Here is a 25,017-nt window from a genome sequence, read left to right as displayed (position 1 = left end):
TTATCCCAGCAGCATTTTTTTTCTTTTTGCTGGAATTGGATGGATAGCACTGCAATTGGTGAAATTGGTGAAATTTGGTGGAAATAAAGTGATTCTGAAATATGTATGGTAATGCAAAAGACTAAGAATAGCCAAGACAATATATAAGAATGAAACTTAGTGACTTCTATCAGACATCAAGATTATTATAAAACTATTATTGATGAGGTAATTAAGACAATATGGTATTGTCACAAGAATAGACAGATGGACCAGTGGAACAGATTGAAGAATGAAGAAATTACCACACATATATAGTCGCTTGATTTATGACAACATTGATAACATAATGCAATGGGGGAATGCCTGGGTGGCTCAGTTGGTTAAGTATCTGCCTTGGGCTCAGGTCATGATCCCAGCATCCTGGGATTGAGCCCTGTGTCGGGCTCCCTGCTCAGAGGGGAGCCTGCTTCTCCCTCTGCCTCTGCCCCTCCCCCTGCTTGTGCTCTCTCTTCTCTCTCCCTCTGTCAAAATAAATAAATAAAATCTTCTTTAAAAGTTTGAAAAATATATAATGCAATGGGGGAAAGGATAGTCTTTTCAATAAATAGTACTGGGTCAATTGGATAGCCAAATAGGAAAATATTAACCTTGGCTTTCCTACTTCCACAATATACAGAATTAAATTAAAGATAGATTGCAGAGCTTTTTTGTAATGGGTTTGCTGCCAGAACATAGGTGTTATGAAAACCACCACTAAACCTAAACCAAAATGGGAAAGGAAAAGACTGACATCAACATCATCATCATTGGACGTGTAGATTCAGGCTAGTCTACGACTACTGGTCATCTGATCTACAAATGTGGTGGGATCGACAAAAGAACTATCAAAAAATTTGAGAAGGAGGCTGCTGAGATGGGGAGGGACTCCTTCAAGTATGCTTGGGTCTTGGATAAACTGAAAGCTGAAGGTGAACGTGGTATTACAATTGATATCTCCCTGTGGAAATTCAAGACCAGCAAGTCTTATGTGACCATCATTGATGCCCCAGGACACAGAGACTTTATCAAAAACATGATTCCAGGCACATCTCAGTCTGACTGTGCTGTCCTGATTGTTGCTGCTGTGTTGGTGAATTTGAAGTGGGTCTAAAACAACTAATTGTTGGTGTTAACAAGATGGATTCCACTGAGCCACCCTACAGCCAGAAGAGATACGAGGAAATCGTTAAGGAAGTCAGCACCTATGTTAAGAAAATTGGCTACAACCCTGACACAGTAGCATTTGTGCCAATTTCTGGTTGGAATAGTGACAACATGCTGGAGCCAAGTGCTAACATGCCTTGGTTCAAGGGATGGAAAGTCACCCATAAAGATGGGAATGCCAGTGGAACCACACTGCTTGAAGCTCTGGATTGCAATCTGCCACCAGCTCGTCCAACTGACATGCCTTTGCGTCTGCCTCTCTAGGATGTCTACAAAATTGGTGGTACTGGTACTAGTACCGAGTGGAGACTGGTGTTCTTAAACCTGGCATGGTGGTCACCTTTGCTCCAGTCAATGTTACAACTGTAGTAAAGTCTGTTGAAATGCAGCATGAAGCTTTGAGTGAGGCTCTTCCTGGGGACAATGTGGGCTTCAATGTCAAGAACATATCTGTCAAAGATGTTTGTTGTGGCAGTGTGGCTGGTGACAGCAAAAATGACACACCAGTGGAAGCAGCTGACTTCACAGTTCAAGTGATTATCCTGAACCATCCAGGCCAAATCAGTGCTGGATATGCACACACCTCACATTGCTTGCAAGTTTGCTGAGCTGAAGGAGAAGATAGATCATCATTCTGGAAAAAAGCTGAAGATGGTCCCAAGTTCTTGAAATCTAGTGATGCTGCCATTGTTGATATGGTTCCTGGCAAGCCTATGTGTGTTAAGAGCTGCTCTGACTATCCTCCTCTAGGCTGTTTTGCTGTTCGTGACATGGGACAGATGGTTGCTGTGGGTGTCATCAAAGCAGTGGACAAGAAGGCAGCTGGAACTGGCAAGGTCACCAAGTCTGCCCCAAAAGCTCAGAAGGCTAAATGAATAGTATCTCCAACACCTGCCACCCCAGTTTTCATCAGTGGTGGAAGAACGTTCTCAGAACTGTTTTGTGTCATTGGCCATTTAAGTTTAATAGTAAAAGACTGGTTAATGATAACAATGCATCGTAAGACCTTCGGAAGGAAAGGAGAATGTTTTGTGGACCATTTTGTGTGTGTGTGTGTGTGTGTGTGTGTGTGTGTGTGTGGCAGTTTTAAGTTACTAGCTTTTAAAATCAGTACCTTTTAATGGAAACAACTTGACCAAAAATCTGTCATAGAATTTTGAGGCCCATTAAAACAAAAGTTTAATGAGAAAAAAAAATAGATTTCAGATTTAAAATTTAAAGCTAATAAAACCTCTAGAAGAAAACAAAATAGTATCTTCATGACATGGAGTAGGCAAGGATTTCTTAAACCAGATTAATCTCCCCTCCCCCATAAAAGCTAACCATGAATTCAAAAATGATAAATTGGACTTGATTAAAATTAAGAACTTCTGTTAATCAGAAGGTCAATCGTAAGAGTGAGAAGATGTACATACCCTACAACTTAATATGTACTTATAAACACTTTCATATGTATTAGAACTGTACAAGAATATTTATTGTTTATTACATTGAAAATTGGAAATGAATGTTCATCAGTATGAGAATGGTTAAATCATTGTGTATGTACCATACACATACAATGGAATTATATATATGAGTTCATATGAATGAACAAAGCCACATTTATCAACATGGATAAATCTCAAAAGCATAATGAGAGAATAAAGCAAGTTGCAAAACAGATACATTATGCTATGTTGGAAGTCCTAAAATCACCCTCAGGTTTGATGATTCACTAGAAGTGCTCACAGGACACAGAAGAGTTATACTCACAGTTATGGTTTAGTACAATGAAAGGACAGAGATTAGAACCAGCAAATGGAAAAGGCTCATGGGGCAAGTTCCAGGAGAAAGCCAATGCAAGCTTCCAGGTGTCCCCTCCCAGTGGAGTTGCATGGAGATTTGTTTAATCCTCTGAGCGAACATGTGTGACAACATGTATGAAGTGTTTCCAACTCAGGAAACTTACTTGATCCTTGGAGTCCAGAGTTTTTATTGGGAGTCAGTCATGTAGTGCCCACATGTCATATGATACCCTCATGACTGAGCTCAGTTACTCAGACTCTAGCCCTCCTACCCTCCACCTAGCAAAAACAAATATACGCCATAAATTGTTTTGTTAGGATAAATTTATCTAATCATACTGGTATAGCATGGCGCAAGGCCTCAGGCATACAAAAATACTTATCAGGCACAACATTCCATAGGCCCAGAAGTTAGCTTCCAGCTTCCAGCCAACCACCAATACTGAAGACAAACCTTTCTTTGGAATGTACAAGGTTTGAGCAAACGAGGCATGCCAAGTTAACTCTTTCCTGCCCAGATGCCATGTATTTAAAGTTTAGAGGCTTGTGAATCAATTTATCAAAGAATACATAAAGTTTCATGGGGATGTTTAACACCCAGTTTAAGAGAGAGGTTGTCTTTGGGATAGGAGGAGAATGCTAGGGAGAAGTCCTGGGGAACTTTATGTATCTGTAATGTTTTCTTTATTAAAAGTTCTAAAACAGGGCACCTGGGTGGCTCAGTTGGTTAAGCGACTGCCTTCAGCTCAGGTCATGATCCCAGGGTCCTTGGATCAAGTCCCGCATCGGGCTCCCTGCTCTGCGGGGAGCCTGCTTCTCCCTCTCCCACTCCCCCTGCTTGTGTTCCCTCTCTCACTGTGTCTCTCTCTGTCAAATAAATAAATAAAATCTTTAAAATAAATAAATAAAAGTTCTAAAACAAATATGGCAAAAAAAATTAAAATTAGACAAAATTCTGGATGATGGAAACATGGATGTTATATTCTCCACACTTCTCTGTATATCTGAAAATATTTAATAAGAAAAAAATAGAAAAATCTGTCAAACTTTCGTCAAGTATGGATCAGAGTGCTACTTTATAAGAAAAATTTAAAACAAAACAAAACAAAAAAAAAAGAAAAAAGATTTTTGTAGGGGCACCTGGCTGGCTTAGTTGGTAGAACATGGGACTCTTGATCTCTGAGTCTTGAGTTCAAGCCCCATGTTGGGTGGAGAGCTTACTTAAAAAAAAAAAGAACGAAAGAAAAGAAAAAAAAATTTTTTCGGGACACCTGGATGGCTCAGAGTTAAGTGTGTGCCTTCAGCTCAGGTCATGATCCCAGAGTCCTGGGATCAAGTCCCATATTGGGCTGATGCAGCGGGGAGCCTGCTTCTCCCACTCCCTCTGCCCCTCCCCCTTCTTGTGCTTTCTCTCTCTCTCTCTCTCAAATAAATTAATAAAATCTTGAAAAAAACTATTAAGAATATTTGAATACTGAAGTTGAAATAGAGTGTCCAACTACTTAATGTACATCAGATTAATGTACTTGTCCTAAATAAGTGACATGTGCCTGGTATTACTTACTCAAAAATTAGCAAATTACTTCCTGCCTCAGGCCCCTTTATTTTATGCTAGTTCTAAGACTAGTCCAGTATGTTTGGTGGAGGATAAAAGCAAAAGGTAAAGGAGAACAGTATTTGACCTTGATGCAAATCAAATTATGTGTCTCCCTTCTCTTCTTCTCCCTTCCCCTCATAGCATTAGTCTTAAAAAATAACAAAAATGTAGCCTGTGGATAATGTAAAGAAGGGGAAAGAGCAGTTGAACCTCTTTGCATTGGGAATGGGGTTGGGGAAGTGATGATGGTCAGATTGTTCAGATGCTGTTAGACATAATTTCCAGCTAGTATGCTTCTTTCATTTCTCTGGTTTCTCTTTACCTTCCGTAAGTCAACAGTCAATTAACAGATTTCTTCCTGTGCCTACTACATGCAGGTCCTATACCTTGAGATGTAAAATAAGTATGGTCTTTTTGCCCCATAACGTGCCTCATGATGAAATCAAAGTAAGCCATTCAAAAGCCAGTCGGTAGTTTTCCCTATACATTGTTTGGTGGGGAAAGCCTGCTGTAACATTTTTGTCACAATTTGCACACCTCACCCTTCCAGCATTCAAACTCTAATTCATGTCTCAACAGATTATAAGTTTTCACATACCATGGACCCTCAGGGATACTTGAAGTAGTCAGAACTGTAGGTGTTAAATTGAATAATGTAAGAATCATTTCAATGCGTTGATGTCCAAATGAATGGTACACAGTGGATACTGGGAGTAGATGAAGGCTAGAAAAAGATGTTGCCTTCTTTAGAGTAAAATTTCCTTTTCTTTCTCTCTAGAGTTTTGACCAACTCAGATTGATTCATTTTCTTTATAATAGTGATAATATATTAAAAGAATGACTAGAAAAACATAAAACCTGTTTTTCATACAATAGTTGAGAAATTGCGGGGCGCCTGGGTGGCTCAGTTGGTTAAGCGACTGCCTTCGGCTCAGGTCATGATCCTGGCGTCCTGGGATTGAGTCCCGCATCGGGCTCCCTGCTCGGCAGGGAGTCTGCTTCTCCCTCTGACCCTCCCCCCTCTCATGTGCTCTCTCTCATTCTCTCTCTCTCAAATAAATAAATAAATAAATAAAATCTTTAAAAAAAAAAATAGTTGAGAAATTGAAACCTAAAAGCGAACCTTGAGCTAATGAAGCAAAAAAGTTACTTACCTTCGTTTGATTTCCAGTACGGGATTAAAACATACAGTCTAGTTCTCTTGATTGAAATGCCTTTTTGTGATTGTGCAATGTTACAGTTATTTGTTGTCATCCTTTTGTTTTCTACTGGTTTTGGAAGTTTGCAGTCTGATGTTTAAGGTGTTTTACAGAATACCCATCATGCTGTATGAAGTTCTATTGTATTGTTTAAAGTGAACTGAAAAGTCTGTCAACAGTCTCTTAGGATTTTTTTTACAACGTGATACCACCCAAAGACTTTCAGTAGCTAGAGTGTATGTTGCTTCTTTCTTCGTGTTCTCATGTTTAAACTGTTGGGATGGAGCTAATATCTTGTTACTGATAGGCTGTAAGTTAATCATTTTCAAGCAGCCACCAGGATGAAAATAATATTCAAGTACACAATTGAATTTTGCAAAAATGGAAGGAAATTTGGGGATCCAAACTAATATAATTACCATATTACTCACCTAGTTGGGCACAGTTTTAGCATTGTGTTACTGAGAGATAGAACCGAATTAAAAATCTTCAAATAGGTAAAATGCTTCAGAGATAAAGTACAATATTTAATTCTTGTTGAAACATACCACAGCTTTACACCATCATGTGATAACTTTACCCTTATTACTTCCTTTTCCCCTTCTCAAATACAGTCATTACCTAAGATCATTTCTTTGATTTATAGCTGTTTTCTATAAATATTCATTTTCTAATAGAAATTATCTTCCCATAATTTAACCTATCTTCTTTATGAATCTTAAATCTATACATCTAGCCCTCACTTTGTACCTAGAGTCTAGTTCCGTATTTCCATGCATCTATAAAATACTTTCATTTGGACATCTTACTGTAACCCTAAGTTCAGTATACCTAAAGCATTTACTTTCCATACCTTCTCAGTTGTTCCATTTTGGGTACAAATATCTTTATTTTTAGTTTCTAGGCTAGGATTATAAAATCATTCTTTGAGTCTTTCCATTCCATTGTGCCATGTACTCAATTTGTCATTTTTAAATGTATTTGATTTATCTGTTCCTAACTAATTTCCTGTTATATCTCCCTAGTCTAAGTCCTCATAGCTCCTTACCTGAATAGACAGTGGAGTTGCTGTGGTACATAAGCCAGATTAGAGTCCTGTTCTCAGGGAGCTTAAAAGAAACCATGACAGTTGCCTATTGCCTCCTACATAAAGTCCAGACTTCCTCTATCAAATAGAAACCAGTGGTAGCAAGTCTCCATGTTCAGATGTCACTTTCTAGGTCATTGTGGTATAGCACACACAGCATCACTTTCTAAATATTTGTTTACATGTTTGTCTCCCTTACTACAATGCGTTACCAGAAATAGAGATTGTAAGTTTATTTTTGCGTCACAGTGCCCAGTGCAATACCTTTCACATACATTAGTGAGTCTTTGTTGGATGAAAAAGCATTGTAGATACTTTCATATACTTAGTCATTCATTCTAACATTGACCTTGTGAAGTGGATATAGGAAGCCCTTTAAAGCCTCTAACTATAGAGGTTTTCCATAATTATTCCTAATTTTCTTGTCTAAACTTCCTCTTTCTACAGTCTAATATAAATCCAATCAAATTAATCTCTCTACTGTCTCCTGAATACTCCATCTACCTTCTTAACCTTTTCCTCGAATGTTTCTTTCCTTCTCTCTGTTATGGTTCAATATATTTGCCTCTTTTTTGAAACCTTCCCTTCTAGCTCTAACCCACACGGATTTCTCCCTTATATAACTCTTTTTGCAAATATGTTGCCTGAAAATTATATAATTTAGCAGCCTGTTATATTTATTGTTAGGCATTTTTATTTATACTGTCATATTCATTCACTGTTTAATGTGAAGTTTGACATCCCAACTTGACTGGTAATGTTGTGTAGCTGGTTCTTTTTTTCTCACTGGTTTTGGCTATCATAGTATTGGAAACCCTATATGAAGGGTTAGCTCTTTCTCCAAAGGTGAAAATTCTGTATATCTGATAGCACAAATTACTTATTTAGCAAAGGACAGTGGTGCGGTCATCCAATCTTTTCTTTTTTTTTTTTTTTTAAGGAATCTGTATGCCCAGATTTACAACCTTGAGATCAAGAGTCTCATGCTCCACTGACTGAGCCAGCCAAGCGCCCCTGTGGTTGATTTTTCAACCATTCTTATTATTGATTTTCTGGTTATCTCTGTCTAGTGTCTAGTGTCACTAATTGTAATATTATACTTTTAGGACAGAATTCAGGCTAGTCAGATCATCAAACACCTACAAAAGAAAGAAACTATAAACTGTTCTGTTGGAATATTATAAAAGGTATAGGTGGATGGTTTTTTTGGTTAATGTACAGTAATATTAACTATATTTTATAATAGCTTTTTTAGACTAATTTTTTAGTCTTCTATATTTCATAACTGATAAAAATTAAAAAAATTTCTTGAGAAATTCACTGGTAACTACCATATTAAAATGTTTATATATAAAACAGCAGTTTCTTATTGCATAAGGATGCTTTAACTGCTCCAGGTATTTAGACCATAATAAATATTGCATTTAAAAAAAGAAAATATAGATCTCTATAAATCTCCTATTTTTCTGCTTACATTGGTGTCATCCATTTTATTGTTAGAGAAAGAAATAATAACAAAAGCCACCAAGATGTTTTGTTTTGTATTACTATCATTAGGAGATAAGGTGTCTTTCTCACAAATTAGCTTACATATTCTTTTTTCTGTTTTTTTCCTTTTTAACTCTTTTATATCCATTTCTTTTCTCTAACTCTGTTTTATCAACTTTTCCATTTTTTTAAGTGTACATATCCAACCTTATTCTGGAATAGATGTAAGATGACTTTATGCTCTTTTTATTGGCCCCAATTACTTAAGTCTCCTGTTGTAAACATGCTCCATCCTTGAAAGCCTATGTAAGTGTGATTTGTTCTTTAATTATTTTCCTGATTAACTCTTTACCCAGCAAATAGAAATATATTGGCCTAATGATGTGGTGAGCTATTTGTAAAATTGACCAATACCTCCATAATTCTTTCCATTTGCACTTAACTTTTCTTTCCAAGCAAAGAAGTCATTAATTTTTTTCCTGAATGGCTCATTGCAATGTAATTCTTAAAAATATAATTCAAAAAATTTTAAACTTATCATAGAAAGTTTTCATAATTTTTTAAAGTCTTAAATTCTTTCATCATTAGTAAGTTACTGTTATTTATATTTTAGGGATTGGAATAAAATTTTCTTTATGCTACTTAAATTTAATGTCTAAGTAGAGTTTAACTTATGAGTCAGATCTTAGTGTGCCTAACATTTTTATTTTCAATACTTAGTTGTTGAATAGCTTTCTACAGTAGATACTATGTCTATTGCTCTTTTTGGTTTCTTATTTTTATGAATGTGTGCAATATAACAGTCTCATGTAGGTCAACTTTCTTAAGCTTCCTCTACCTCTGACTTTTAAAAGTCCTGTTTAGGAAATGGGAAAGAATAAATCGGAATTACTTGTGCTTTATCTCTCTTTTTTTTTTTTTTTGAAAAAAACACGTACCACCAGGAATTCTGATGGTTTATTCTTTCTCCCATCCCTCCTTGGAAATCCAAGGCTATAGCGTGAGTCACTGTCACTGAAGGAACCTGAGATATCCCTCAGTTGTGTTAGTTTGTCTTAGCATCCAAAAAGAAACTAGCCTGCATAGTACTTGTTTATTTTTACAAAAAAAGTTATCAAAAATTATTTATAGAAAGTAGTATTTCATAAGCAACAAAGGACTACAGATTCTAGTAGTAAAATTATTTATTGTTCTCTAAAGTGGTAAATTAGACAAATACTTATATTGGAGAAGTTGTTGGTTATTGGGAAAACAGTCCTGAAAATGGTAATCTTTTCTTTAAGAAAATATTCACACCTTAAGTAGCAAGTACTAAAATTAACACAAAAGAGAAATTTTTTTAAAAAGTTGTTTTCAGTCTTTATTCTTACTTCTTTTTTGTCTTGGATAATCTTCACAAATGTATCTTTTTTATAACCAGTACCCTGAAAGTTGCCAGGTTTCACTTGTCTACTTTCTGGTCTGCCTCCAGTGTAGGTCCCTTCTTTTCTTCTCTCTTTACTCTTGAATTAATCCTCTACCTACTTCACAGGCCGGTTCTTTGATGAGAATGAATCCCCTGTTGATCCGCAGCATGGCTCTAAACTGGCGGATTATAATGGGGATGATGGTAACGTAGGTGAGTACGAGGCAGACAAGCAGGCTGAGCTGGCTTACAATGAGGAAGAAGATGGTGATGGTGGAGAGGAAGACGTCCAAGGTGAGCGTGGGCCTGGCCTCCATGCTGTGACCGTGAAACCCACCTCTAAATTTTTTGGTTGAATTTGTGTAGAATTTTCCCCACTTATTAGTGGCATTATAATCCTAATACAAAGAGATCCTGTAGGATTTCAATTTTATTTTGAAAACAATTTTATGATAGTCATATATGTAGATCTTAATTATTTTATTTAAGTATTTTCATTTTAGTTACCTTACATGTAATTATTGATATAGTTATAATTTGAAACTCAAGAATATTCATAAATTTTAGATTTAAATTGCTTGAAATAGCTCTAGAGTTTACCTGAGGCAAATGCTCCCAGAAAATAATTCTTTTCCAATTTCTCATCTGAAAACATTTCATTATTCTAGGTACAAATATTGACCAGACAGCCTTTGTGTTATAAGGAAAGCCCCAAAAGTAATGGTCTCCTCCACACTGAAGATAAGATTATTTCATTACTGATTCAGTATAGGAAGGCTGTTTCTGAAATTTTTTCTGAGAAGCTGAAAATTTATATTTAATGGTTTGTAAAGATTTGTCTGTTTCATGTTTAATACACAGATTCAACATATTTTCCTTGTTAACTGTGTAACTTCTGAGCTTTTAAGTTATTAAAAGTTCAGAATTTACCTGTGTGCATGCAGCCCTACCCATGCATGCATATCAGAGTATGTTGCGTTATTGCAAGTTTTTAGGCTTGTTTTTTGCCTGCTAATATCATTTAGTAGTATTTGTGGAACTTTTTCTCTGTTCTGTAAAAGTTGATTATGAACATAATGTGTGATGTATTAGATTTTATAATGTGATGGATGCATGAAATATTTTCCAATGTAAACTGTCTTGATTTCTTCCTTAACTCTTTTTTTCTTCCTTAACTCTTTTTAAAGTAATCAAATTTTATTTAGGTTCATGAAAAGGGTTGTTTTTATACAACTCAGAAGAAAATATAGTTGTCCTAGAATACTACATAGTTATTAGAAAAAGGGAAACTAGAGACTCTGACTTCCACATAGGCATTGTTTCAATAGTACATTCTAGTTTTGGAAGAATGGTTTTTGGGAATAGAAAGAGATAATAATTCTAAGAGTTATTTAAGGATACATTAATAAGAACTCAAACACTGTTTGGAGCTATTGAATAAATTATACCCACCTTTTCTATAATCTCATCCATTTTTCATAAATTTTACCATTTTTTTCTCATTGCTTTGTGATTTGTTTGGATTATATTTTTTTGCAGTTATTTATAACATTGTTTCCAGGCTTTTTCATGCATGTATATCACCAATTAGATTGTAAGCTCTTGGTGGGCAGGAATTTTCATTTATTTTGCCTTATATTTTGTTTGTATCCTTTCCTGCTATCATATTCACCCATCCCCCCACTCCCCAAAGTACTTAGCATACATAGGGCCCTGGGTAAATGTTGTTAACTGATAATTTTATGCTTTCTCATTGAATTTTTATTCTTACAACTGTGACTAGAATAATAACCTTTTAACTTCTGGTCTTATAAACTTAGTTTGCACTTTAAACATTGTCTAGTTTTCTTTCATAAGAACTGCTATCTATCATGTCATTGGATAATTTTGAGGTTTTTATTAGAGCAAATAATTTCAACTATAATTGAAAAGTATTTCTTATGTTTTAGGCTATCTTAAAGTTAATGACTTTTATCACAAAATTTCAGTTATTTTGTATGGCTTTTATCCATAGTAAGTACATTTATCTTCAGTGCCTTCTCTCTCTCTCTCCTATACCCTTCTCCCTCTCTCACCCCCAGTTCTCATTGCCACTTTAGGTCTCCAGTACCCTCATGCTGCTCTGCTTTCCCATCCACAAGGAAATAAATGCATCAGTTCTAAGGAATATGAGGAAATGACCTAAGATGATAACCCTCAATGAAGTAGGGAGAGGATTGTTAAATTTTGGGGTTTCCTCATTTGCTAGTGAAGCTTACTTGAGCTGGGGGTTGCCACTTAACTTTTTTTTTTATCCCATTTTGGGATTTACTAGATGACAGCAGCAGGATAAGATAGCTACCAAGGGGACTCCTTTATCATAGGGAACAAAGATTCAAGAACATCAGCTACAGCAAATGAAGAGGGATAGGTTTGAGTGAACTGACTAAAAAAGAATATTGTAGACCCAATTAATTTTAAACATGTTTTCAGGAAATCTTTAGATGTAGTATTAACTGTCCAAAAAGTGGGAAGGGGCAATTATAGGTGTTCCCTTGTTTATCAACAATTTGAATCTAAATGTTTATTATTAAGTTAGAATATTTAAAATTTAAAAGCGTTTCTTCATAGTTTCAATGTAGAAATAATGGTTGGGTTTCCAGGCCAGTTTGCACTTGTAGCCAAAGCAGGCAGTAAAATAGAGTGGGAGAAAAAACATTAGTCGGAGTTAGGAGACCAGCTGTGTATTGTTTTTCAAGTCACTTAAACTCTCTGGACCACAATTCTTCATCTGTAATGTGAATGTTGAACTACAATAGATGGTCCTTCTCAGTTCTAAAATTCTGTGGTCACATTCACAGTGGAAGCACTATCTCTAACACAGGTATTATGGGAAAATGTGTTTCAGAATCGAGCATGCCTGAAACACATCTTCCTCCAGACGAGGGGAAAGAATGTGGAAACTTTACTACCACCATTGAGACTCTGCAGCTAGAAAGATATCAAAAATTGAAACATGCTGGTAACAGATGGTTGCTACACTTTGTGGTGAACACAGAATAATGTATAGACTTGTGGAATCACTATGCTGTACACCTGAAACTAATGGAACATTGTATCAACTCTACTTCAATTAAAAAAACTGAAACATGCACTTCAGAAATACTACTAAGGTTCTAGCGTTAGGGGCTCTTCTCTGCTCTTTCTAATATTAGTAGTTTTTTTCCTCAATCTGTTGGGTCCCTAGAATTAGAGATTCTAGTTGCTGTACTGAGGTTCTGGATTCAGCTAAAGACATTCTAGCTTTCGTGCCCCAAATTCTTGATTATGAAATGGAGATTTTGGCATCATCTCTGCCATTAGAGAGCTAGAGGATTCCAGCTTTATCTCTAATGCTTGTTCATATGTATTGATCATTTGGGACAGCACTACCTATCGAGTGTTTTCTTGTAGAATTAAATGAAGCCTATTTTTCCTGGTTTATTTTGATTTTTAATTCCTGGTTTCCTGAAGCATTCCCTAAAAGAAATATTATTTTATTTACATTGGTGTAAAAATTCTTTTTCCTGCCTTCTTTTAAGTGACCCAATGAATAGATTAACTCTGGAAACACTATATATCTGATGGATATGTCTTTTAATTCATTCTTTATTGTAATACAGAGATGGATGTTTACACATTCTCTTTACTCTTATCTTTAATCCCATAGAAGTTCCAAGTTTGCTTAATAGAATATGACCTGCATATAACTGGGTATATTTTTGGAAGGAAGCTTAACATAATGCTTAAGTGCCTGGATTCTGGAGCAAGATTGCCTGGATTTGAATCCTAGCTCCACCACTTACCAGCTCTATGACCTTGTGAATTATCTAACCTCTGTACCTCGATATCCTTATCTGTAAAATAGGGATATAGTTACCTGTTGTTATTTGGATTATATGATTCAAATATTTGTTTAGGACTTAGAACACATCTTTCGCGCTACAAGCACTACATAAATGTTTGTTGAATAATAATTTTTAAGAAGTAAAAGGAAACATAAAATTTTTTTCTTTGGATTGCCTGCTTTAGAGGGTAACTGCACTTTGGCCTATGGATTAATTTGTATATTTTAGTGGAGTCTCACTGCCTTATTACCCCAAGATGTTCTTGCTTGGTAGAGCTGGCTTTATGGAAGTGGTCCTTTCTTGACTTCAGAGGGAATTTAGGAATTATTTAATAAATTATGAATGTTTTTGTATTTCCTTTAATAGTCATTTTATGTTAATGAGATATTTACAGATTTTGCTGCTTTGTAAAATGAAATAAAATATAATTATATTTAGTGGTTCTCTGTTCTGTATCAGATTTGGTTAGGTAATTTCATCATACTTTACAAATACATGCTAAAAGGTTGTCAATAGAAATTTGAATTCTGGTTAGAATAGCTACACTGAAAATGGACTTTAGTTAATGTAAATAATAGTTGAATCTAAGAAAAATGCAATATTCCAAAAGGCCTGTAGAATTCTGAAAAATAATGTGAAGGCACCATATTAAAATTTGATTAAAAGCATAAATTAATAGAACCAACAAACTCCTTCTTATATTTGTAGAAGACTTTGGAAGTAAAGACTGCCTTCATATGCATTATTTTATTTTGAGATAGGAAAACCAGTTGCTATCTGTACTCTATTGAGAAGGTAATTAAAGGACTAAAGAGGTTAGAAAGTAGCTCAGGTTTGTTAATAAGTGCCTGGGTCTGGACTAGAATTCAGTTTTTCTGTTCCTAGAGCTTTGCTCTTATTTTCTCTTTATAATTATTCACTTAAAAAATCTTCCAACATATCTACTTTTTCCTTTTAATAACTTTTCTGTTAAATTTCTAGGAATTCTTTTTTGTATAGCTGCTTTTCCCACTGTTCCATGGTGGTTAATTTTTCATTTAATTACTGAAGTCCTGAAAGATGTGTATAGGTGATATCCTATAACATGGATCCTAAGGAGAGCTTTCTGGAGAGGTGCCAGTGACTGTTTTATTTTATTTATTTATTTATTTTAAAGATTTTATTTCTGGGGCGCCTGGGTGGTTTAGTCGTTAAGGGTCTGCCTTCGGCTCAGGTCATGATCCCAGGGTCCTGGGACTGGGCCCCGCATCCGGCTCCCTGTTCCGCGGGAAGCCTGCTTCTCCCTCTCCCACTCCCCCTGCTTGTGTTCCTGCTTTCGCTCTCTCTCTCTGTCAAATAAATAAAATCTTAAAAAAAAAAAAAAAGATTTTATTTCTTTGTCAGAGACAGCGAGAGCGCGCACAAGCAGGGGGAGTGGCAGGCAGAGGGAGAAGCAGGCTCCCCTTGGAGCAGGGTGTTGGGCTTGTGACTGGATCCCAGGACCCTGAGATCATGACCTGAGCCGAAGGCAGATGCTTAACCAACTGAGCCACCCAGATGTCCCTATAAAACCAAAGATGGGGCGCCTGGGTGGCTTAGTTGTTAAGCGCCTGCCTTTGGCTCAGGTCATGATTCCAGGGGTCCTGGGATCCAGTCCCGCATTGGGCTCCCTGCTCCGTGGGTAGCCTGCTTCTCCCTCTCCCACTCCGCCTGCTTGTGTTCCCTCTGTTGCTGTGTCTCTCTCTGTCAAAAAAATAAAATATTAAAAAAAAACAAACCCAAAGATAATTTTGGGGCACCAGGGTGGCTCAGTCGGTTAACGGTCTGTTTTGGGCTCAGGTCATGCTCCCTGGGTTCTGGGATCCAGTTCCACATGGGGCTCCTTGCTCCACAGGGGGCCTGCTTCTCCCTTTCCCTCTGCCTGTAGCTCCCCCTGCTTGTGCTCTGTCAAATAAATAAAATCTTAAAAAAAAAAAAAAAACCCAAAGATAATCTTTAAAGTATAAAGAGTTCTGTGATAAGAGATTGATTAGCATATTTTCAAAATACACGTGTGATTATGGATACAATTGCAGCCTTTACCTGTAACAGATTTGAGGTTATCATACCTAGTGGATTACACTATTGAGGATATGAGATCATTTTGTTAGCTTATGATATAAAATGGTTACCTGCAATTCTAAATGAGAATTTCTGTAAGTTTAATAGGAAAGTTATTGAGAGGAAAAAAGGAAGTTGGTTTATTTGGCATTTTTTATGAATAAACATAAAGAAGAAATAAGAACACATCATTATGTAAAGTTAATACATACTACATACACCATATGGCGTCTTTCTTGAACAAAATTTTACTATAGGATATACTAGAGAAGCTGAGAGTTTCTGGAAAACCTTTCAAATCTAAAAGAACAGATTTCAGAAAGCTGTAGTATACACGTGAATTTGAATTCTAACATATAACTCTTTAAATTATATAAAATTATATTTCCAGACAATTATGATAGTAACACCTCAGTCTATCAAAAACTAAGCTGTTGGGTTATTGTAACTGTGAACCAGAAAGTATGAAAAATCATGTTTTAAGGCTGTGGAGGAGCCAAAAGATGTCACTAAAGCCATATACCAAAAAAGAAGCCTCTTTGCTTTGATTAAATTACTTTTCATTCTTGTTCTAACATAATTTTTGTATTCTGAGCAGTCTTATTTCAAAACCTGTAGTTTAGAACAAAACTAGAAAGGGATTGCTACTGGCAGATAAGCTAACAGTAATGTGAAATGACAGGTGATAGCCAAGAAGGACCCAGAAATACCTGTCAATAGCTAAATAAATCAAACTCCAAAGTATTATATGGAGTTGTTTAATATAGTTGCAAAGTGACTTTGAGGATCTTACTAACAATATTATATAATAATTTTTTTCTTTTTGGTAAAGAAAAAGTTAAGTTTTGGTTAGTACATTTCATTTAAGAAGTTGCTGGTAAGCTCTTTGCAGAGGAGCAAAGAAATTCACTATAATGTTAAATATTGGGATTCTGAGTAATTTTTATTTTCCTGTCTTTTATTTGATAATCTTTATGTGATGAGTATGGATTCATTTTGTAATTAGAAAAAAAGCTGGTTTTTAAAGGCATGACAATGTATACAGAATGGTTTCTACCAAACTTAAAGGACTAATTCATCTAGTAGAAATAATATATTTTATATACAAGGATCAACTCCTCAATGTTTGTGGGTTCCTAAAGTTTTGCTAACTATATCTAGCTCTACTTCTATCTACTTATATATCTAACTACTGTCAAAAGATTTGTTAAAATTAAGTAATCTTCCACGATTCATTGTTTTCGTGTAACACCCAGTGCTCCATGCAGTACGTGCCCTCCTTAAAACTTAGTACTAAGTAATTGTGCTAACATTGGGTATAAAATAATACAAATGCTACCCATTGAAAGAAAATATGTATAATGTAAAAATAAAATAATAAATAATTTGATGAAAAAAATTAAGTAATCTTCCAGTATGTTGGAAGACTTTGGAAAGCAGACTTTTCACTGTTCAGCCGAGCAACTAAGAAATAGAATGCTATTTTAAAAGGCATAAAATAACAAGCAGAAAACTACCCTAAGGCTGAGAAAAAACCTGAGGCATTATTTAATTGGTTTTCTGCAAGTGATTTTAAAAATAATGTTCTTGATACGTAACTATTTCCCTTACAGATGATGAAGAACGAGAACTTCAGATGGATCCTGCAGACTATGGAAAGCAACGTTTCAATGATGTTCTTTAAGCCCTAAAGGAAAACTTCAGAAAACCTAAAGTGCTGTAAAATGGAATCATTTCTACTTTGTTGTTTTTGACTTTTGTTGTAAAGATCAGTTGTAAAGATAGATTGAGGTAGATTTAAGGAAAAATTTTAATGAAGAAATGTACCCATGTACATAGGTGAACTTTTTCATATTGTATTATTAAAGCAGAGATTTTTTTGGTTATATCACAGTTGAGCCAAAAACAAAGTAAGCAAAACTGTAATCTTTGCATTTAAAATGAACTAATGTATATTTTACATTTTATTGAGCCTAATTCGTTCCACAAATGGACAAAGAGGAAAAATTGGTTGTACAGTTTATATGTTGCACATAGCATAACCCCAGTGAGAACACTCAGCTGAAAAACTTTTTATACACTAATATATTCTTGCTAGCCCAACAGATGTTCTGTTCTATCTACTCCTCATCTCATGCTTTTCATGGAGTTACACCTAGAATAGTTACATAAAAGAGGGGTTGGAACCTGAAAGCCAAACACTGGGCAGCATGTGTGCAAAATCATTTCCCTACTTCTTTTATTTTACATGAGTGCTGATGTGTTTTGGCAGATTAGCTTTCAGCTGATACCTGATGGAAGTTGAGGTAACCTGCAAAGACATAACAACATTTATGAGTTTTACCTTACTTAGTTCATGAAATTGTGAAATGCATGATTGACAATGTATTTTCAATTTTTATTTTTTCACATCATACTAGTACTGTTTAACCATCATTGGCTAAAATTTTTATATTTTCAGGGTCCAAGTTGGTGAAAATATTCATGATTTAAATGCCAGATTCTGAAAGAAGCTAAATCAACTTGGAAATGAATCTGCAATCAGTATTTCAAAGCTTCTCTGGTAGTTATAGTGATCTTATTTGACTAGAATTTTTCAGAAGTACTAAATAAGGAGTTTTAACAGATTTTTATTAATGCACAGATAAGTAGAAGTACAGTGAGGTCTACAGCCGTTTTATTAAAATAGCTTAAAAGTTTGTAATAAAGATGAAGAATCTTTGTAATTAATATGTTGTTAAGAACCCATAAACCTCATATTTGCTAGACTTACAAAATTATTTTAAATGCATTTGTCTTTTTTGACACTATTCCATAGAATGCTTAAGCTAGTTATAGTTAATCCCTGCTTTTGGATTTAAATCTTTTAAATTTTATCCCCCACCCCAAAATAAAAGGTTTTGATCATATGGAGAAATTTAAGGTTGTTAACTCTGTTTTTCAGAAGTCCTTCTGTTAATTGCGCATAAACATGAAATGCTTCCCTCCCTGTCCTTTGTGCTTGGGTTGTAGTCAAAAATTCAAACTTAAAAGAGGTGAAAAAGCTGTTCACTTATTAGAAGTGCAAAATTTCTTAGACTTCAGTTTGAAATTATTTTGCGACCAGGAAAATATATAGTGATTTATTAAAATTGTTATTTCTACCAAATCAAAGTAAGCAATTCATGCCTTTGCTGAGTATAGTCAGGCCTATAATGAATAGATATGAAAATTCACAGAATTTAAAAAAAAATGGAGTTAAAGGGAATTGATGTACACCTTTTGGGCATTACGGTGGGAAGATGAATCTAAAACATACTTCTAGTAATACTTTATATTTAATACTGTAAAATCTTAACAAATGAAAACCATGAAATTTCCTGCCTTTGTCATAAAAAGAATCACTTAATATCGTAGCTACTACTTATACAGCAAAATTGCTTCAATTAGTCTAGACATTTTATAAACTGAGAAATCTTGGACCAATTGATAATATTTCTGACTGTATTAACATTTTAGTGCTATAAAATACTATGTGAATCTCTTAAAATTCTGACATTCTACAGTCTGTAATAGACATGCTGGTTTTTATAATATTTTACTTCTGCCTTAAGATTTAGGTTTTTTACATGTATTTTTGCCCGGAATTAAGTGTTAATTTGATGGAAACTCTGCTTATAAAATCATCATTTACTGGGTTCTAATAAATTAAACTTGTTTTACTATTTTGCTGATTCTGATACATATACACATCACACTCATGTGATGCAAATAGCTACATTTTAACACTAAAATTTGAGCAAATTTATAATACATTTTAGGCTAAGCTAAACTAGAATGGCAGAAAGATTTATATTAGGGTTGTTTATTGTAGTGCTAGTTTATTTAACAAATACTGAATGCATCCTATCTGCCCAGCATTGTCTTATGTAATAATACTGTAGTGGATAAGATAGACCAGATTTCTGTTCTCATGGAGCTTTCAAGTTGGAGCTGTCAGACAATATATAAGTAAACACATGAACCAGCTAATTTTAAATAATGATAAGAACTATTAAAAATAAAGTTCCAAGCTTTCAAGGTCTCTAAGTTTCCAAGTAATTAAGTTTCCACTTAAATGAAACATTTTAATTGTGAGGCTAGAGTATCATGAGCAAGGGGAGAGAAATGAGGCTGAAGAGGTATGGTAAGGGTAGGGTAGGGAGAACCTTGTAGGTTTAGGTCACTTGCTACTAACCCATAAAAAGAATATGTAAAATAAAATATACATGGAGGGATGATTCCAGGGAAAATGTGAATACAAATTCAAAATCATTTCTAAAATATGTACCTTTATTTTAGAAAAATCTCAAGATTGTGTGCCTTTTTGACTTGTCCTGTATATCCTATAACAAAATTTGCTAGAATATGAGGAAAGAGAATCTGCAAGAAAACAAAATAAAACAAAAACTGCATAGTTATGAGGGAGATAGTTACTTCCCATAATGGCTAGCCTTGGAAAATTCTCTTCCCTTACATACATGTCTGACCCTATGGTTTCAATAAGATAATCAAACCATGTGATATTAACATATTTCCAACATCTATGTTATCGAGTCTTCACATCAGCATTCACTTCTAATTGGGCTGTACCCAATTCGTTTTAAGAATCTCCTCACTAGGGGCGCCTGGGTGGCTCAGTCGTTAAGCGTCTGCCTTCGGCTCAGGTCATGATCCCAGGGTCCTGGGATCGAGCCCCACATCGGGCTCCCTGCTCTGCGGGAAGCCTGCTTCTCCCTCTCCCACTCCCCCTGCTTGTGTTCCTGCTCTCGCTATGTCTCTCTCTGTCAAATAAATAAATAAAATCTTAAAAAAAAAAAAAAAAATCTCCTCACTAAGTGTTCCAAATGAAAATTCAAACAACTATCCCAGAGAAAGGGGGAAATTTAATGGTCCATGTTAGCAAACTGCATTAAGGACAGGAATCTCCTGGACCTGTGGACAACTGACACAATTAAATGCTGCTTTGTTTCACCAACTCCCATTTCTGCTTCTCTCTACTTGCTACTTTCTTTCACTTAGACCAGCTTTCCCATCAAACCTCCTAACCGTGGCTTCCAGCAGGTCATATTTTCTTAATTGGTCACCTGAGAGCAGCTGCTCCTCTTTCCTTAATTCCACTCCAAAAAATCTGAGGGAAGGGAGACTTTTGTTTCTGGCTATGACTGAGTAATTTGACTAGCCCTCCTGAATTAGTAGCAACTGGACAATATATATGAAGCGACTGTTTTGGGGTAGCACAAACCTGAAACTTCTGAAATAAGGGAAACTTAAGCAATTGAGCCCCACAATCACCCAGATTCTTGTGGTGTGAAGAGGCTGAGCTGAGAAGACAGAGATCATAGTGGAGAGCAGCTGAAGTGGAATCAATAGGGTGGGCATGGAGAGGGAGCTATACAGAGAGGTAACCCGAGAAATCCTTGGGGATGCCCACAAGTCCGTGGCTGAGGGCTGGGCTGTACGTAATCAGAGCAAGACCACCTGAGGCTTACCAGAAGGCAGTTGCTACAGAGTTGAGAATGGAATGTAGATACCAGAGGTCAAGAAGTGTTGGCCTAAAAGCAGTGGTCAGGGGCACCAAGTTTCCGGGCCTGCCAAGGTAGAGATCTCTAACAGTTGTGGCATCCAGCTGAAACATTAGAAAGGTTGTACCTTGGGGATAAAGACCATGCCCTAGGGTAAGACCTCCCTAGGCCTGCCCTAACAAGCTCTGACAAGATTTTAAGGGGAGATAGAGTATGGAGATTGAGTCCTGCCAAGTTAGAACTTAATGAAATTCCTTGGGCTTCTCATAGATATGAACTAATAACAAAGTATAAAACCAAGCCTATAATAGTTTAAGGTAACCACTCAGTAACTGAAGAATCTGCTAAAACAAGAATCTTCACTTTTCAGAAGATAACAGAATCCAGAACCTCTATGACATATATACAATATCCAATATTCAATAAAAAATTACTAGACAAAGACTTGAAATGTGATCCATAGTTAAAAAAATTAGATGGCTATTGTTATTTGTTATATTGTTATTTGTTAATGCAGGCATTAAAAGTTATGTTTAAAGATTAAATGAAAATGTTTTAAATGAGTGAACAGATAGAGGATCTCAGCACAGAAATGAAAATTATAAAAAACCTAATGGAAATTCTAGAACTCATAAGTATAACAATTGAAATGAAAAATTCTTTGGATGGGTTTAATTGCAAATTGCAATGGTAGTAGAATGAATTTGAAGACATACAAATGTAATTGTACTATAGGTATTTGAGAATAGAGGGTTGAAATGTTGAGAGACCCAGAAATGTGGATTTGGGGTTCATTTCAATATTTGATGAGTGCTCAAGATGTTGTCCACCCCACCCCCTAACACATAAGCCTAAAGATTCCATCATGAAAGAACAATGATCATTCTTTCAATTAGTTATCGAGTACCTAATATGTGTGGAGAATTGTTTTGAGTACTAGGGATACAACAGTGGTAAAGTCTCTGCCTTCATGGAACTTACAGGCCAGAGGGAGAGATCATTATTTTCTATACTCATATTGATAAATGCTATAAGAAAAATAAATCAGAATAAAGGAATAGTGATGGAGGAGTGCCATTTTAAAAGCTTTCATTTATTTTAGAGAGGAGAGAGAGCACAAGTGGTGTGGGGGGAGCGGCAGAGGGAGATAATCTCCAGCAGACTCCGTGCTGAGTGCAGAGCTTGATGTGGGGCTTGATCCCACAACCCTGAGATCATGACCTGAGCTGAAATCAAGAGTCGGATACTTAACCGACTGAGCCAGCCAAGTGCCCCTAAAGGAGTGCCATTTTAGATAGGATCATTAGGGAGGGCCTTTCTGAAGAGGTGGTAAAAGAACAAGCCATGTGAATATCTTGTGCAACACTATCCAAAAGAAATACAATACAAAATTAAAATAATTTAATTTTAAATTTAATAATTTAATTTATTTAACTATTTAATTTTAAATTTTCTAGTAACCACATTTTAAAAAACCAGTGAAATTTTGATATTTAACTAATATATCCAAAATATTACCATTTTAATAGGTAATCAATATAGAATACTAATAATGAGATATTTTATATTTTCTTCTGTACTAATTCTGAAATCTAGTGTATATGTTACATTTACAGTGCATCTCAATTTGGACACTAAATTATCATTGGAAATATTTGATTGGTATTTAGCATTCATGAAATTTATATTTGAGTAAGTATGTTCACCTACTCATGTTCCAAGCATACTTAAAACTTTTCCAATAACTGAACCAAGTATTAATTTTTTTTCAGTAGACTTTACTTTTTAGGGCCGTTTCAGGTTCACAGCTAAATTAAGTAGAAAATAGAGATTCCCCAAGTACCCCATTTCTGCACACACACACACACACACAGCTTCCCACAGCGGTGTAAAGTTATTTGTTAAAATTGATAGACCAACACTGTACACACGTTATCAACCGAAGTCAGTTTACATTAAGATTCACATTTTGTACTGTAAATTCTGTGTGGGTTTGGACAAATGTATAATGACATGAATCTACCATTATAGTATGCAGAATAGTTTAACTGTCTGAAAAATCCCATGTGTTCCACTTACTCCTCCTTCCTTACCCCTTACCCTGGCAGCCACTGACCTTTTTACTGTCTCCATAGTTTTATCTTTTTCAGAATATCATATGATTATAATCATACAGTATATAGCCTTTTCAGATTGGCTTTTTTCACAAAGTAATGTGCATTTAAGATTTCCCTATGTCTTTTCATGCCTTGATAGCTCATTTCTTTTTAGCTGATTAATATTCCATTGTATGGATATATCACAGTTCACCCATTCACCTATTGAAGGACATAGAGGGTGCTCCAAGTTTTCGCAGTTATGAATAAAGTTGCTATAGACATTCATGTGTAGATTTTTGTGTGGACATAAGTTCAGCTGCTTTGGGGAAATACCAGTGAGCAATTTTCTTATTGTAGTAAAATACATATAATGTAAAAGTTACCATTGTACATTTACATGTAAAATATACAATTCAGTGGCATTAAGTACATTAAGAATGTTGTGCAACCATTAACATTAACTAGTTCTAGAACTGTTTCATTACCCCAAATGGAAGCTCTGTTAAGCATGCAGGTATTAATTTTAAAGTTTAAGCTAATTAAAATGAAATAAAATTAAAAATTTATTTCCACAGTCACACTTCCACATTTCAAGTGCTCAGTACCCACACATGGCTTGTAGCTAGTGGCTGTTGAATAGCACAGGTCTAGGGGAAGAGAATTAGAAGTAGAGAAACAATAAATACAAAGTCCTTGATACAGGAATATACTTTTTCAAAAGAACAGTTAGTTGGACAGTATGATGGGAATACAAATAGCAAGAGGTAGGGAATATAGTCAGTAAGGTAGCCAAGAGTGACCCTAATGAAGGTCCTTGCATGTCATAGTAAAGATTTCAGATTTTAAGGGAGATCGAAAATTTATAAAGAGGTTTAAAATGATCACGTTGGCTCTGTGTTAGAAAGATTGAAGGAGGTTCAAGAATGGAGCAGGAAGACTTATAGTATTCCAAGTCAGAGATGATGGTCCTTGAACTAGGGAGATAGCTAGGATGATAAGTGTTTGGATTCAAGATATATTTTCAAGGTTTAGTTTATTGCACTTACAATGGATAGAATGAAATATGAAAAAGAAACTGTGTTCTATAAGGTGGAAAATACTAAGAGAGAAGCAGGTTTGAGAGAAAATTAAGAGTTTAGTTTTGACCACGTTATGTTTCACTTGATCATTGCCATCAAGTCATTGCAATTTAGAGCAAAATGGCAGTTCTGATATTTCAATATTTATTATGAGCATTACTTCCTTAATGAGTTGTAGTGAGAGTGATAAAGTATATCGCACAGAGAATTAATATAGGAATGGATTGTGAAGTGCCTTATATATGAGATAAATGGTAAATATGGTCCATATACTGTGAAATAAGGGACTTTTTGAAGGATTCTGTTGAATATCCAAAATACTTCTATCACATTGCTTAGTGAACATCCTATTTCATTAATGTTTTCATATAGCAATAGTTATGTATAGTTTAGAAAGTATGCATGTCACTAGGTTTTTGCATTAATTTTTTTTCCTATGGCTACTGCTTTGCATCTTAATATACTTCAGATTTTTTTTAAGTTCATATTTTTAAACCTTTATTCTAAAATCTTGGACAGGATTTTTACTGAAGCTGAATGACATTAACAACCATCATTTAAGGAGCAAGGAAAACACCTTGTTAAGTGTTTTCCATAAATAAT

The 25,017-nt window shown here is 35.2% G+C and overlaps 1 protein-coding gene across 2 annotated transcripts in view; it reads left to right on the top strand.

The window, feature by feature from the left end:
* The window catches only part of GOLM2 (golgi membrane protein 2), a 114,172-nt gene extending 94,775 nt beyond the window's left edge, over positions 1 to 19,397 (top strand). Inside the window, exons 9-10 of one of the 2 annotated variants that reach the window (XM_045900177.3) lie at positions 9,875 to 10,042; positions 17,307 to 19,397. In XM_045900177.3, coding sequence (XP_045756133.1) covers positions 9,875 to 10,042; positions 17,307 to 17,377 — 239 coding nt within the window. In that variant the 3' untranslated portion in view covers positions 17,378 to 19,397. The remainder of the gene's footprint in view (positions 1 to 9,874; positions 10,043 to 17,306) is intronic. The other variant, XM_045900178.3, reaches the window with a different exon arrangement.
* The last annotated feature ends 5,620 nt before the right edge of the window (positions 19,398 to 25,017 follow it).

This window comes from Mirounga angustirostris, unplaced genomic scaffold (genome assembly GCF_029215605.1).
Source record: "Mirounga angustirostris isolate CCGP_5_RB_7025 unplaced genomic scaffold, mMirAng1.0.hap1 SCAF_9, whole genome shotgun sequence".
NCBI lineage: Eukaryota > Metazoa > Chordata > Mammalia > Carnivora > Phocidae > Mirounga > Mirounga angustirostris.
Note: the sequence above shows the minus strand (reverse complement) of the source record. Positions and strands in the feature narration are given on the sequence as shown.